Source organism: Parus major, chromosome 21 (assembly GCF_001522545.3).
Source record: "Parus major isolate Abel chromosome 21, Parus_major1.1, whole genome shotgun sequence".
In the NCBI taxonomy this organism is placed as follows: domain Eukaryota; kingdom Metazoa; phylum Chordata; class Aves; order Passeriformes; family Paridae; genus Parus; species Parus major.
In genome coordinates, this window is record NC_031789.1 from 2,873,766 (window position 1) to 2,886,915 (window position 13,150).

Sequence of the window (13,150 nt, forward strand, 5' to 3'; positions counted from 1 at the left end):
ATTTAACTCTCTCAGTCCATTAAGTCAAAGAGGGAGGATGGGAATCAGAGGACTGTAAGCTCCCAGAGCACAACTTCCCCCTCCCAGGGGTACAGCATGGCTTAAAAAGGGTATTTCACTGATTATATAATTTTTTTCAATACTTTGTTAAGATAAAGTAGCTACCTTGCTCTCAAAAAAATGTGAAAACCAGCACAGCTCTGGTTAATAAAATTAAATCTAAATGTAGAAACAGAAGTTATACACATGTTCATTACTTTTACCCAGAAATGATCAAAGCAATTCAGATTCTGCCACAATGGTGGTTATTTAAACAAGAGGGGCTGGCCAGGCAGTCACAAATCCAGCTTTAGCATAATCAGAACTTACAGCTGCCTGGAAGTTACCATCCTTGGGATGTGACTGCATGCTTTTCAGGCCACTGCAATGCAAAATGAAGTTAATTCACTTCAATGTGCACATAAAATCAATTAGGTTATCACAGAACATGAGACAAACCTGACCTTCCAATAAAATAAACTGTATAAAGTAACCTGGTTAGTAACTGAGCTTTAGCTGAGGGGCAGAAATAGAATATTGAGGCACAATAATTCTCAGCATGTTCAAAGGTAGTCACAGCTCTTTGCCTGAAGGGTTCCCTCCCTGCCAGCAGCTTCAGAGCATTGGGGATCTGGAAACTGCTCCAAGAAAGTGTGTGAAATTTAGCCCTAAAAAAACAGGCCTATTTTTGGTTGACTCACATTCACTTTTTGCTTGCACTGACATCTAAGTGACAAACCCAAGTGAAGTAATGGCCTGAAGGACAGCAATCCCCACGTGCAGCAGTGGGAGATGTGGGATGGATTGGCAGTGTTGGAATTGCACTTAGAAACGAGGACCCTGAAATAAATAACACCCCTTGGCCTAAATCTGAGACTCAAATGCAAACCAAAAGTGTTTGTTTTTACTGATTCCAGTGGCTACAGAAACCATTCTAACTTCATCCCAAATATATCAACTCCCTCTGAGATGGATCTTTTTTCATTCTATAACCAGCATTCTGATTATTTAGTGCATTTACAATTTTAACAACAACCTGAAAACGTGTAGTTTATAATTTTATATCACTTATTTTATAAACATAACTTATTTTCAGTGGTTAAAAATTTTCTATCTCTTATTGTCCCTTTCAAATCAGTGAGGAAGAGAAACTAAAATCCCTTTATAGATGTAAGATGCTCTTCTAAATTTCTGGTTTTGCATAAATGCTGGACTAAGATGAGACAGTGTCAGTGGTCAAAGGCATCAGGAGAGCTCAGTGAGAGCTGTAAACAAGTGCAGTGATGTCAGGAGGAGCTGGCTGACCCTCTGCTGAACTCTGCCTCTGAAGGACATGCAAAGTGCCAGATCCCTTTCCCACACATGTGTGCACACACACATCCCCCTCCTTTCATCACAAAAGGTGTCACAGAACAATCTGCCACAGTTGCACATCATCATCCAGGGAAAGAGACCCTGGAACCCCTTTTGATGCCTAAAGAGACAAACCTAATTCATAAGCACATCAAATATAAACACAGCACGGTCTCGGAGGGGCCTGGATTACAATCCAGCCACAAGCAGCAGAAAGCTACAGCATTGCACAACCAGCACGTCCCAAACCCAAAATCACACTGCTCTCTTCAGCGAGGCAGGACTCCTGCATTTCCCAAGGGCCTTGGAAATATTCTGACATAATTCCTGACAGCTCACTGTGGCCAGAGCCAGCCCTGAGCTATTAGCATTTGGGGAAGAAGCACTTGTACCAGCTGGATGTCTTTAATATCCCACTTGGAAGCGTGACCTTGTCTCCTTAAGGCTGATTTTTCCTCACAGGGAAGGTTTTTTAGGAGTTGGGTACAGGGAATTTGAGGTTGTAGTCAACATCAAGCCAAGCTGCTGAAAGGGGATGTCAGGATTTTCCATTCCCTCCCCACCAAGCTTCGCCCAGGGAAGTGCTGATCAGAGACAAGCTGTCTGTGTTTACTGCCAGCAAGGAGACTGAAATGACAGATCGAAGACAAACAGTAATTTAATGTTCATGTAGAAAATATCTGACTGCCCATTGTTATTGCTGATCCATTCTGTTGAAGAGCATGGCAAGATGAAGTGCTCAGTGTCTTTACAGCAACACTCTTCACTCCCATAATTTAGGCCTGGTATATTTGAGTTTTTTCTCGAGGTGCAGTAAAAGGATTACCTAAGAATTTCTGTTTTCAGGTAAAATGGTGCCAGTTTGTCAGCTCTTCAGAAACAAAGAAAATCCTGGTTGTACCTGGTGATTCAAAGGGCAAATAAACCCCAATTATAAGCACATAACATATCATGGTTGTTTTGAGTGGTGGCTCCTGTCTTCTAAACGTAGGCCTGGCCATAAAGGAGATATCTGCTCCTTAGTGAAGCTTCTAAAAAACACTGAAGATCTTCAGTGCCTGAATTTTGACTTTCTGATACCAGCCCTCCCAGAAGTTTCAACAGCAGGATTCTAGTCCAGGACTTTCTGGGAAAGAGGATCTAGCAGAATGACAGAGTACCCATGGATACACCTGTGCTGCCCAAGAGAAGGGAAGATGACTGAATGACAAGTCAAGTTTGAACTCCATTTGCACCAATTTTAAGTGGCTCTTTCACTGAGATAAGGGAAGAAATACATTATTAGCCAGGTCACACCAACTGCCATCCCACCTTTATATAGAGTTTTTCTAATCTGTAGCTAAAACTGTGTCATACTACAGGATAATCACAGAATCTTTCCAGCCATCATTTTTATACTGCCTCAAAATATGTATCATTTTATGCTGGCTACTCAGAGCTAGTGTGGAACTGTCACTGGTTACACACTGAGAGCCAAGTTTACCTCACAGGCACACACCTAAAGCATAACTGATTCAGCAGAGCTGCATTTTTCAAACATGATTTTACTGCTATAAATGGAGCACTGACACATTTGCTCAGGCAGTGTAAGACAACAAAAATCCCTATGTTAACCAAAACAAATAAGCTCTGCAGCACTGCAGTCAATAAATTGTAATTAAGAAGGTGGCAACATAAGGATGCCTGTCCACAAAATCCCATTGTAATTATGCATAGTTTATGGCTAAACTAATGGGATGAACAATTTAAATTAATTAAAAACTCTGCCAAGGTACCCATCTATTCCCAAGTCTATTAATTAGAATCAATTTAATCCCCACTGGGATAAAGGTCAAACAACATGTATTTGACCCTTTTCTCCTGGCGTCAGTGTTATCAGCCAATGGATCTGGCAGTGCCTGGGTCTGACTTGTTCGACTCTTCAGGATGTTGACAGGATGCTTTGAAGAACAGAGTCTGGGCCCAGCTAAAAAAAAAAAAATCTCTAATAATTTCTGGTTTATATTCCTGATAAGCACTGGTTTAAAAATGCCAGAGCTTGTTCTCTCTCGGTGGTCAGCTCTGGGCTGTTGTTCTCTGTCTTTTAAGAGTTTTTCTTTTCAGCCTCCCTTTCCTGCAGAAAAACCTTGAAGCAGCAATTGTGTTAGATTTCAATTTGGGACAGGGATCAAAGTGAAAGAATCACTAAACACTAACTAGCATTAGTGGATTTTAAAACAAATACTCAAACTTATACTCGATACTTAAATACTCAATTAACATTAGCTGACATTTTCAAACTGCCCTGAAGGAAAGATACCGAAATTTCTAGACCCTTGTTCAATTTTATGGGAAGGAAATCAAGAGAACTGTCACATTTTTTTCTTCTTCCCATCACTTTTGTAGAATTAATTAGCTGGCTGCTTCTGTGAACTTCATCATTATCATCTATTTGTCCTAATTTTTTTTTTTTTTAAATTGCCTTAATACTTTCATTCCTCTCAAGTTACTGTCAGGCCAAATTCCTGGTCTTTGCTCTGGCTGTTTGATGTAAAACCAGATATTTCTTGATATGTTGACTTTGACTGTTGCTGATTTCTTTCAGAAATGGAATTCAGAGTCTATTCAGAGTTTTCTAAGCTCCACTGCATAGTATCACCCCAATAAAGCAGGTTTCCACGGCAGCATTAAGAATAATAAAATCTTTGATTCCTTTAAAATGTTTTTGTCAAATGTTTAGGACTGTGTGCATGGATTATGGTCACTCTTAAAGCAAACTGCTCTGCCTGGCTAATTAAATTAGACATTAGCTCAACAGCATGTTTGATTCTTTTATAATGCAGTAAAAACTACCTACAGTGCTTCAGATGGAAATAGTTCTACAAATCTGAGACTTTTTCCTAGCCTGTGCCAGAGCCATGACATAAATGCAACATAAATACACAGCAGCACTTTTACAAGTCACTGTAGGTGATGAAACGACGCAAATAAAATAGGGATGAATCACTTCAGATAAGTGGCATGAAATATCATAGCCCAAAACCTTCCTGTCAGCCCTGAAGTTCAGAAAATCCACCTTCTTCCTTCCTGTGGTACAAATAAGACTGAGAATCAGAGAATCAGACTATGGTTGAGGCCAATCCCCTGCTCAAGATCAAACACCTCATCTACTGCTTTGACCAGGTCAGCTCATTTTGAATTTCACTGCCTCCTCCTCCAGCTTGCCAGGTCTGAGCCTCTGTTTCCACTTTCAAGGTATTAATTTCACTGTACCCTTTTCCTATCACCTTTCATTGAGCATCAGGTCTTCTACTGCAGCCTTTACTTCCCAGCATTAATTTTTAAAACAACCTGTTTCCTACCACAATTCCTGCACCTCTTTAAACATTCTTCAAAACTCTTTACTGCTGCTTTTCAAACCCCACCTTAAAACTTCCATTGCTGTGATGCCTCCTCAAAATTTTAAACTGGCTCAGCAAGTGGTGTGGCAGTGTCTGGCTTTAATCAGCAGAGTTCTGTGTTGGTACTCATAGTTGGCTTTTGGTTTTTATCTCCACTGTCACATTTATTTAGTTTATCCCTGCCAACCCTGAGACCAGCATCATCTTTTGCTGTTGTTCTTATGGAGCACATTTAGCATCTTTTTGGTGTTAAGTCAGTTTTTGAGGCACTGCAATGACATTAATATATAACCTCATCTTCAAGATTTTTTACAGCATTGGCACGGTCCTTTTATTTAGTGGGAAGCCTCACTTAACTGCCTTGATGCCAGACCTTCAGCACATTAAAAAGTGCTGGATCTTGGTGTGCCAACACAGCATGGTCTCATTGGGACAATATTTTCTCATGACATCACCATATCTTGATGGGAGATGACAAGACTGTAACTCTGCAAGTCCCACTTCTTGTTAACATTATTTATTCTTGCAACATACCCAGCAACAAAAGACAGGTATGTTCCAAATTATAAGTTAAAACAGCTCCAGCCCAAGCTGCTTCACAGACACCAAAGATCTGAGAGCTGATAAATTCTGGTGGTGCCTGCCAGGCAGAGACACTTATTCAGCATGTTGTTCCAAGTGCTGGCCTTGGCACCAGCACCCAGCACAGGCTTCGTGCCATCGCAGCCTGGGACTCCAAACAAGGGCTCTTCTGCCCATCCTTAAATCCAATCAACAAAGTAGGGAGCTGCCAACAGGAAGCCATTAAATAAAGCTGCCGTCAGGATGTAATCTTTGGAGAAATAAAGCCTTTCTGGAGACCATAAAGCCACCCAATCAGATCTGTGCTCTCATAGTTTACCAAAAGTTTCAAATTAATGTATTATTTCGCATGACATGGAAAAACATTCACTCCCCAGCCCTTCTCATGTACTTCTGGTTGCTGATAAGTTGTGACATGCTCTAATAGTTCACTGTAAGATTAAGTGCTTAAATTTAAGGAAGATTAAAGTAACCATCATTTAACATATCCCTGAAGCTGCTGCATTCCTATGGTGGTTTCTCCCCAACCGCACACACAACAGGAGAGATTAATCACTTACAACCTCATATTTGCACTACAGGTAAACATTCTCATTACACTAAAATATCTACAGCATAGAAAATGTGCTCTTTTCTTTTAGATTACATGATCCTTTTTACACAATGTCAGATTGCCTTTTCCAAATGGTCACTTAGCTTTTTTGCATTTCAAAATGACTGCACAGATATCCATTAGACAGACACATGGGCTCTGTGTCATTGTGGTAGCACCACAGGGCAGGAAAAGCATTCAGAAGGGGGACAGATGCTCACCTGGCAACAGTTTCTTAGCACTGAAACCTAAATATATATATATATATCTATAAATTTTACACAGTCTTTTAAAACCAGGCCACCTTAAATGCAGTGCACCACACTGGCATATTGCACTAGGTAATGTACATCAGAACTGTGTCCATTTCTTTTATAAAGCTAATTTTAAAGGCTTTCTGATTTCATTATGATAGGCCACGATGCCTGTTAAAAACAAGTACATGGTGATTAATCAGATTCTGAGGAAAATCAGGTCCTCTCAGCTCTGAAAGCTGTGTCATTTTAAACCAGCTCTTTTCCTTCTATCAGGACTAATGTTCTCTGGGGTGGCCAGATCAGGTCTAGTCATGTTCTGAGCTGAGAAGGAATGAATGTGTCAGAAATCAGTTATTACTTGCAGAACAAAAGTGTCTCCTTGACAACTGGCCCAGCACAGTGGATTTTAAAGCTGACAGAAGCAGAAGGGCTTGCTAGGGTTCCTGCAGGGATCTCATGCCTTCCCATCCCTTCCCCACTCCCCCAGCACATGGTCAGGAATTCCACACCTTTGTCCATTACAAAAGGAAGGTTTCCAGGTTTGGAACACTGCAGACCATCTGGGAAGCATGGGGCACATTTCCATTCCTGTGCACCGGGAATTGGATACCAGGCAAGAGCTAATCTGTAATGCAATTTAGCAAGACTCTTCTACAGGCTCTGAAAGTGCAACCAGAGATTATTCTTTGAGGGTGACCAATGCTTTAAGACATTTTGGAATAGGAACTCTTATTGAATCCACAGGAGACACTCATAGCTTTTGTCCTGCATCTCAAAGAAAGGTCACAGCTCTGAAACAGCAGCAGTGGCTGCCTTTTGCCCTCACTTCAGGAGATTGGTATTAATTTAATATCCAGCTCTAGTCACAGTAGAGTTAATCCTTGATCATACAGCACTGGTATGTGTTATAAAGAAGCTTTTAGAAGGTATATACTAATTCATACAAATCAGGACAATAACATATGGGCCATTCACTTAAGAGTTGGACTCGATGATCCTTGTGAGGTCCCTTCCAACTCAGAGCATTCTGTGAAATCTGTGAAATAATATGTCAATGTGATTCATAAAGACCAAAGTGAAATATTCATAGACCTACAGATGCAATTTGTGTGGGAAGAGTATGCCATTGATAAACTCATCTCAAAACCTGCCAAATTTTCCATTACTGGGAGTACAAGGCTAAGTTCTAAGACCCAATACCATTTTTTTTACATAATCTCTCTCCAATACTCTCAAGCCTAAACACAAAATAGCCTCAAATCTCACTCAGCTAAACCCCTCCAATTATACAAGGCTTTCAAGCGCTTGTAATTCCTCTGAGGTTTTCTGTTCTGTTGGAGAAAGGGAAACACTGAGGGAAACTCCAGGTTCCAGCAGCAGTGTGGGCTTGCACAGCTCTCATCCATCCCTTCCTTGGTGCTGCTTCCTCCCATCCCAACTGTCACTGATCTGAAAGAGAACAGCACAACCAAACGACAAGAAATCTTCCAAAATGCAGACACCGAGGTCTGACTTTGAAAAATGTTGTGAAAATATCAATGGAAAGAACAGTTGAGGTTTCAGGGTTGTTGGGTTTTTCTGGAAAGGCTGAAGAAACTCTTCCAAAGTCACTGTCAGATAAACAAGAATACTAAATTACATACTAGAGTTCGAGAATCTATTTCTGTCCTATCATTAACATATTTTTCAATTACTTCTATTAGGTTTTGTTGACATTTAACAGTGCAGAATGCCTAAGAACCAAGCATCCCTTTCCTGTTCAATCACACCTCAAGTTAGATAACCTGTGAACAAAGCAAATTAAAATGACAAGGAAACTTTTTAGAGATCAAGGTTTTCTGAAAGAAAACCTAAGAAAGAGTGAGGCATACAAAAGACATAAGAATCAAACTTCTTCAGTAGAGACCATCAAAACCAGGGCTGACAACTTCCTGGCAAAGGCACTATAATGAAACTTCTGTAGGAAAAGCAAATGGCTTTGAGGAAAGCAGGCACAGTTTCCCACTCTACTGAGCAGTGAATGAACCCATTCAGCCCCTACACCCCCTGACTGCTCACATCTGCAGAGGGCTGTTCTCCAACACAAGAAATACTGTTCAAAGGGGCCAGCCTTCCCAATATTAACTGGATTATACAGTACAGGCTTTGCAAAACACTGTTAGGCTTTGGAAATGGATTTTTATTTCATAGGCATTAAATCATAAACTCATAAAAGTCTCTCCTTCTCCCATTTCATTAACACAGGCATTCTCTGCCATTTTGGCTCACCAGGGTATCAACAGCCTTGACAGAGCTACCAGTGTGTGAGACTGAGGCAGAGGTGATGCTTCATTGACCAAATACTTTCAAGGTACAGTCAAATTCTCAAGAGTTAAAGCAAGCAACAGTGAGGATTTTGAATTCTGCAAGCAGCCAAGAAAAGAAAGCAGAAAGTTAATTTCTCCATCAATTCAGCCACAGCAAAGTAGCTTCTCAGCCGGCACTTATGAATCTGGACACATCTCTGGGAAGTTGGATTACAACACTTGAGCACTTCCGGAGAAAAGTCAATGCTGTTCATCGCTCATAATAACACTAACATGTCCTGGATCATCTGTAACCACTTCATCCCTGCATACAGCTCATTTACATGCTCTCAGCTTTTTCCAGAAGTGCTCCAGGAAGCATTTCAATACACAGTGCCTCCCAGGACCAAGTAGTTCTTGACAACTACTTGAAATTACAAATGGAGTATGGATCCTTTGACCTCTCAGTGTACACCTGAACAGGAATGATCTGATGATTAAAGTCCCTCATTGCCTAAAAACTGCTGGCAAGCTTAATTGGAAAAAACAGATCATAGACCTCTGAAAGTGCAAACAAACTGGCACTGCTTTGTGCCTTATTGGCCATTTCTTCAGAGAGGCCAACAGACAACTGTGAGAAAAGAAACATCACTTGGGAAGGAAATGTCTCCTAGACATTTATATAACTAAGTCACATTTGAGGCACAATGGCAGAGCAATGAGGGTAAAGAATGGGAATCAGGATGGATTTACAAGGTCATGCCCAAGGGACTTCCATTCCAAGAGACTGAGAATTTTAGTCTCCATGCTGATCAGTCAAGCACAAGACATTGTATTTCCATTTGCATAAACCCTTTTGGGATTTATTTCTTGTCATCTTCATAGCTTTGAATGGAATATCAAATTTTAGAGTAGAGGAGCTGCAGACGTGACAATTCATAATCTTGTGAAATACAACATTTGTCACCTTGCGTGAAAACGGCTCCGATACACCTCACTTGTGAGCAGCAAAACCAGCCTCTGAAAGTGAGTGTAAGATGAAATCCCATCCAGCCTAATTACCAGAGAAGTTTCATATCCTCACAGTCCCAACTAACTTATCTTTCTGAAGATTCTAATCTCAAAAATATGGTTATATATCGCCGCCTACCTCCAAAAGCCCGCCACTATGTCTGTGTGCGCAGGCGCCGGGAGCACTTGGTCAGGACACGCTGCACACCCTCCACCAGAACCTGAGGCTGTGGCACTGCTGCCAACCACCTCCATGCCACGCTGGGCTTGGCCCCAGAATTCCACACCTTTGCTGGAAAGTCTTTTTCTGAACTTGAAATATGGTGACTACGCCATCTGATAATCAGAATCTGTTCTAAGTTGTTTGTTATGATCAATAATTAAAGCTTTGTATATTATTGTAGGATGGTTAACGGCGTAAAAAGAGAAAAACAGTCAATTTTCACAAGCCTAATCAAAAGGTGACTTGCTAGATACCACAAGCCTTTTTCATTTCTTTTTGATTGTCAAAACCAAAGTGAAAAATTGAAGAGGAGTGCCAAGCAGAAAGTTGAGCATGGTACATGGCGACTGCATAAAATCCACAAATTTAGGGTTGAGCACAGAAGCAGGAAAGAAATGAAATCTCAGGGTGAAGGGAATGGAAACTACCACATCTGGGTAAAATTGGCATTAAAGTTGCTAAGGAGCATAAGCCAACTTTGGTGTTCTCACCACGGGCTGACAGGCAGGGCCAGTACCTGAGGGATCAAAACTCACTGAGTGTCATATATGACTGACTGGACACCATGATATAAACAAAAAGAAAATCTAACTGAAATTGAGTCAATGCAAAGATGTAAACACCTTGATGACACACATGAAAACATCCCAAAAGGCAAAACACCCCAAAGGTCTAACCAGTAACTAGGAACATAGAGCATTTCAGAACATCATATGAGAAGAGTACAAAAGTTCCCAATAATCATTCTCATGTATTCTTTCCTTTTACAATACGTAGAGATTTGGTAGCTAAGACATACAGCTAGAATACTGTGCCTGTTTATAGTAATTCCATCCTCAGCTCTCTCTCAAACAGCCCTGTCTCCTTTTGGCCCCTGTCCCCTGGTTCCTCAGGGCCATTGTTCAGCTCCCAGCTCAACTGCAGCAAAAGAGCTCCTAAATGTGCTGTAGAAATGGTACCACTTTAATGCCAGAGCTCAGCATAGCAACCAGCCACTCTAAATAAATAAGTAATGAAGCATGGTATTCCAACAGATAATATAAATACACTTTCAGCAAATTTCTTGGGTCCAAAGGTCAGTCAACTTGTTTGCTCTGACTCCCAGAATGTGTAAATCTCAACATGATGTTTAAACACAAACATAGACAAACATCAAAGTTCAATGCTGACATATTTTACACCTCGGAGTTACATGCCAGAATAGCTCTGTACCACACAGAGAAAACTGTAATGCATGTGTAAGGAAGTGACAAAACACTATCCTGAACTAAATCCAATTTTTTTTCTTTAAATAGCCTCTCATTCTGTATTTTTCCTCTTCTTTCTTCTCTATTTACTCTCATTCATCCTCTCACACAGAGAAGTATTTGTGCAGCTGTCTAATTTCACCAGTCATCCACTTAATTACCAATAAAAGGGGAGATGAAATTTTCCATCCTAAGATTCATTTCAGGGATGTGTGTTTCTGTATCCCTGACCGATTCCCACATAGGGACATACCTGTACTTAAAAAACCACAACGTTTCAAGGTAAACCACCAAGTTCCTGAGCAAGAGAATGGACCCACCAGCTACACAGGCACTTCTGGGCTGCTGTGCAGAGCAGCCACTCTCAGCCTCTCTCCTGAAGGAAATGTGCAAATAACCCACAGCTTCCACTCAAGCTGTGCTCTTCTTGCCGGGTTCTCATTCATCTTCCCTTTGAACAGCTCTGGGCTGTCCAGAAGTGAAATACAAGGGACTTGAGGAAGCACAAGAAATTAATTTCACGAGTGGAAACCCACCAGGGTGAAAGGGAACACTTCTCCCCACTGCCCCAGAGCCACCTGCCCCTCTCCTCCGGGGGGATACACCTGGATCTGATCCCGATAGATGCAGGTTCACTGTGCAGGATCCCCACACCCAGCAGTGCCAGGACGCAGCCCAGGAAACAGCAGTGGAAGTGAGCACTGGCTCCATGCACAGGAATTGCTCAGCTCTCCCTCCCCTGCCACAGGAAACCTGGGCTGAGACGAAAACCTCTCCTTTGTCAGCAGAGGAGGATTCACGAGAGGGACCTTTCTCAGCATCGCGTTTTCAGGGATGGGATGGGGAAAGGCAGGATGCAGGGAAAGAGGAGTGGGCAACTTCTGAAATGTAACTGATGTAATGACTCAGTTCTGCAAAATGAGAGCCTCTCTCACCTTTACCAAGTGATCCCACCTAGAGGTGTGGGAGCAGGGCTCCCTGGCAGAGCAGCAGGTGGGTGCTCCCCCTCCCCTCCCTGCTCACCTTCCTGGCTCCTCTCCTGGCGAATTCCCGGGCCAGGTGGCGGCCGATGCCTCGGCCCCCGCCGGTGACCAGCACGTTCTCCCGGGACAGGTCTCGCAGCTTGGGCGGCAGCACCAGGCACACGGCAGCTTTCACCACCAGGTACACCATCTGCACCGGGAACAGCAGCAGGGCACCCAGCCACTTCCACATCATCCTCTTCTCCCAGGCAAAGTTCTCTTCCAAACCTCCACAAAACCAAGGTGGCAGGGAAAGAAAAGCAATGCCCTTCATGCACCCCCAGACGGGTGACAAGTCTTCAACCCCCTTCCAAAACTTGGGGGCAAGAGGTTCTTGGACTGGAAAAAATCCTTCTCTCCCCCTAAAAAAAATGGGGGTAGGAGTAAAGTAGTGCAGAAGACCAAGTCACTCCCGTTTCTTGATCGGTGTCCTCTGGGATTGTCAAAGGCAGGTAAAACAGCTTCCTTGCTTTTAACTGGATGATTATTTTTTTTTTTAATTAAAAGAGAGAGAAAAAAAAAGTAGAATTAAAAGTAACCATACATCCCTCCGCTGCAAAGACCCACATAAAAATCCAGTATCCAAACGAAAGGTTTTTATATTTAGAAAAATAAAATAAAGCAGCCCATGTCTCCAAATTTCAGCCTGCAGTGCCTTCCAGGCAGCTCATTTCTATTCTTAGACTCAGGAAATTGCTTAAATAAGACAGAATTGCCAGGACCTTCTTTTTAAGAAAGGCTCTATTCAGGGTGAGGTTGTTGTTTTTGTTTTAGTATCTATAAATATCTATAGACGTTCTGTCCTGAGCCGGTTGCAAAGGTTGAGCTGGTCACTGCCTCTCTCTGCCCCCTCTCCCGGTTTTTTCACTTGGAGTGTCTGATCACAGAGCAGGAATTACGCCGTGCACTACTTCAGCTCCGGCTCTTACTCATTTCTGCCTATTGCTGTCTCTGCCGCTCAGGGCCGCGGCGCTGGGGAGGTTTTATACCCCATTAATCCTGATTGACAGTTAAAGTGTCGGGGCGATTTCACTACTGTTCCTGGGAGTGGCTCTGCTCTGCCCTCCCCCGCCGGCCGCCTGCGCTGCGAGCGAGCTGCGGCTCGGCGGCGCTGCCAGCGCGGCCAGCGGGGCCACCTGCGGGCACTTCTGGCCACCTC

General features: G+C 42.5%; 1 protein-coding gene across 4 annotated transcripts in view; it reads right to left on the reverse strand.

Annotated features, from left to right (window-relative positions):
• Positions 1-13,150, reverse strand: part of DHRS3 (dehydrogenase/reductase 3) — a 39,224-nt gene that overhangs the window by 19,471 nt on the left and 6,603 nt on the right. For 2 of the 4 annotated variants that reach the window (XM_015648380.3, XM_015648381.3), the window contains exon 6: positions 11,993-12,467. In XM_015648380.3, coding sequence (XP_015503866.1) covers positions 11,993-12,265 — 273 coding nt within the window. In that variant the 5' untranslated portion in view covers positions 12,266-12,467. Of the gene's footprint in view, positions 1-11,992; positions 12,961-13,150 lie in introns of those variants that run through there. The other 2 variants (XM_033519199.1, XR_001524787.3) reach the window with 2 other exon arrangements.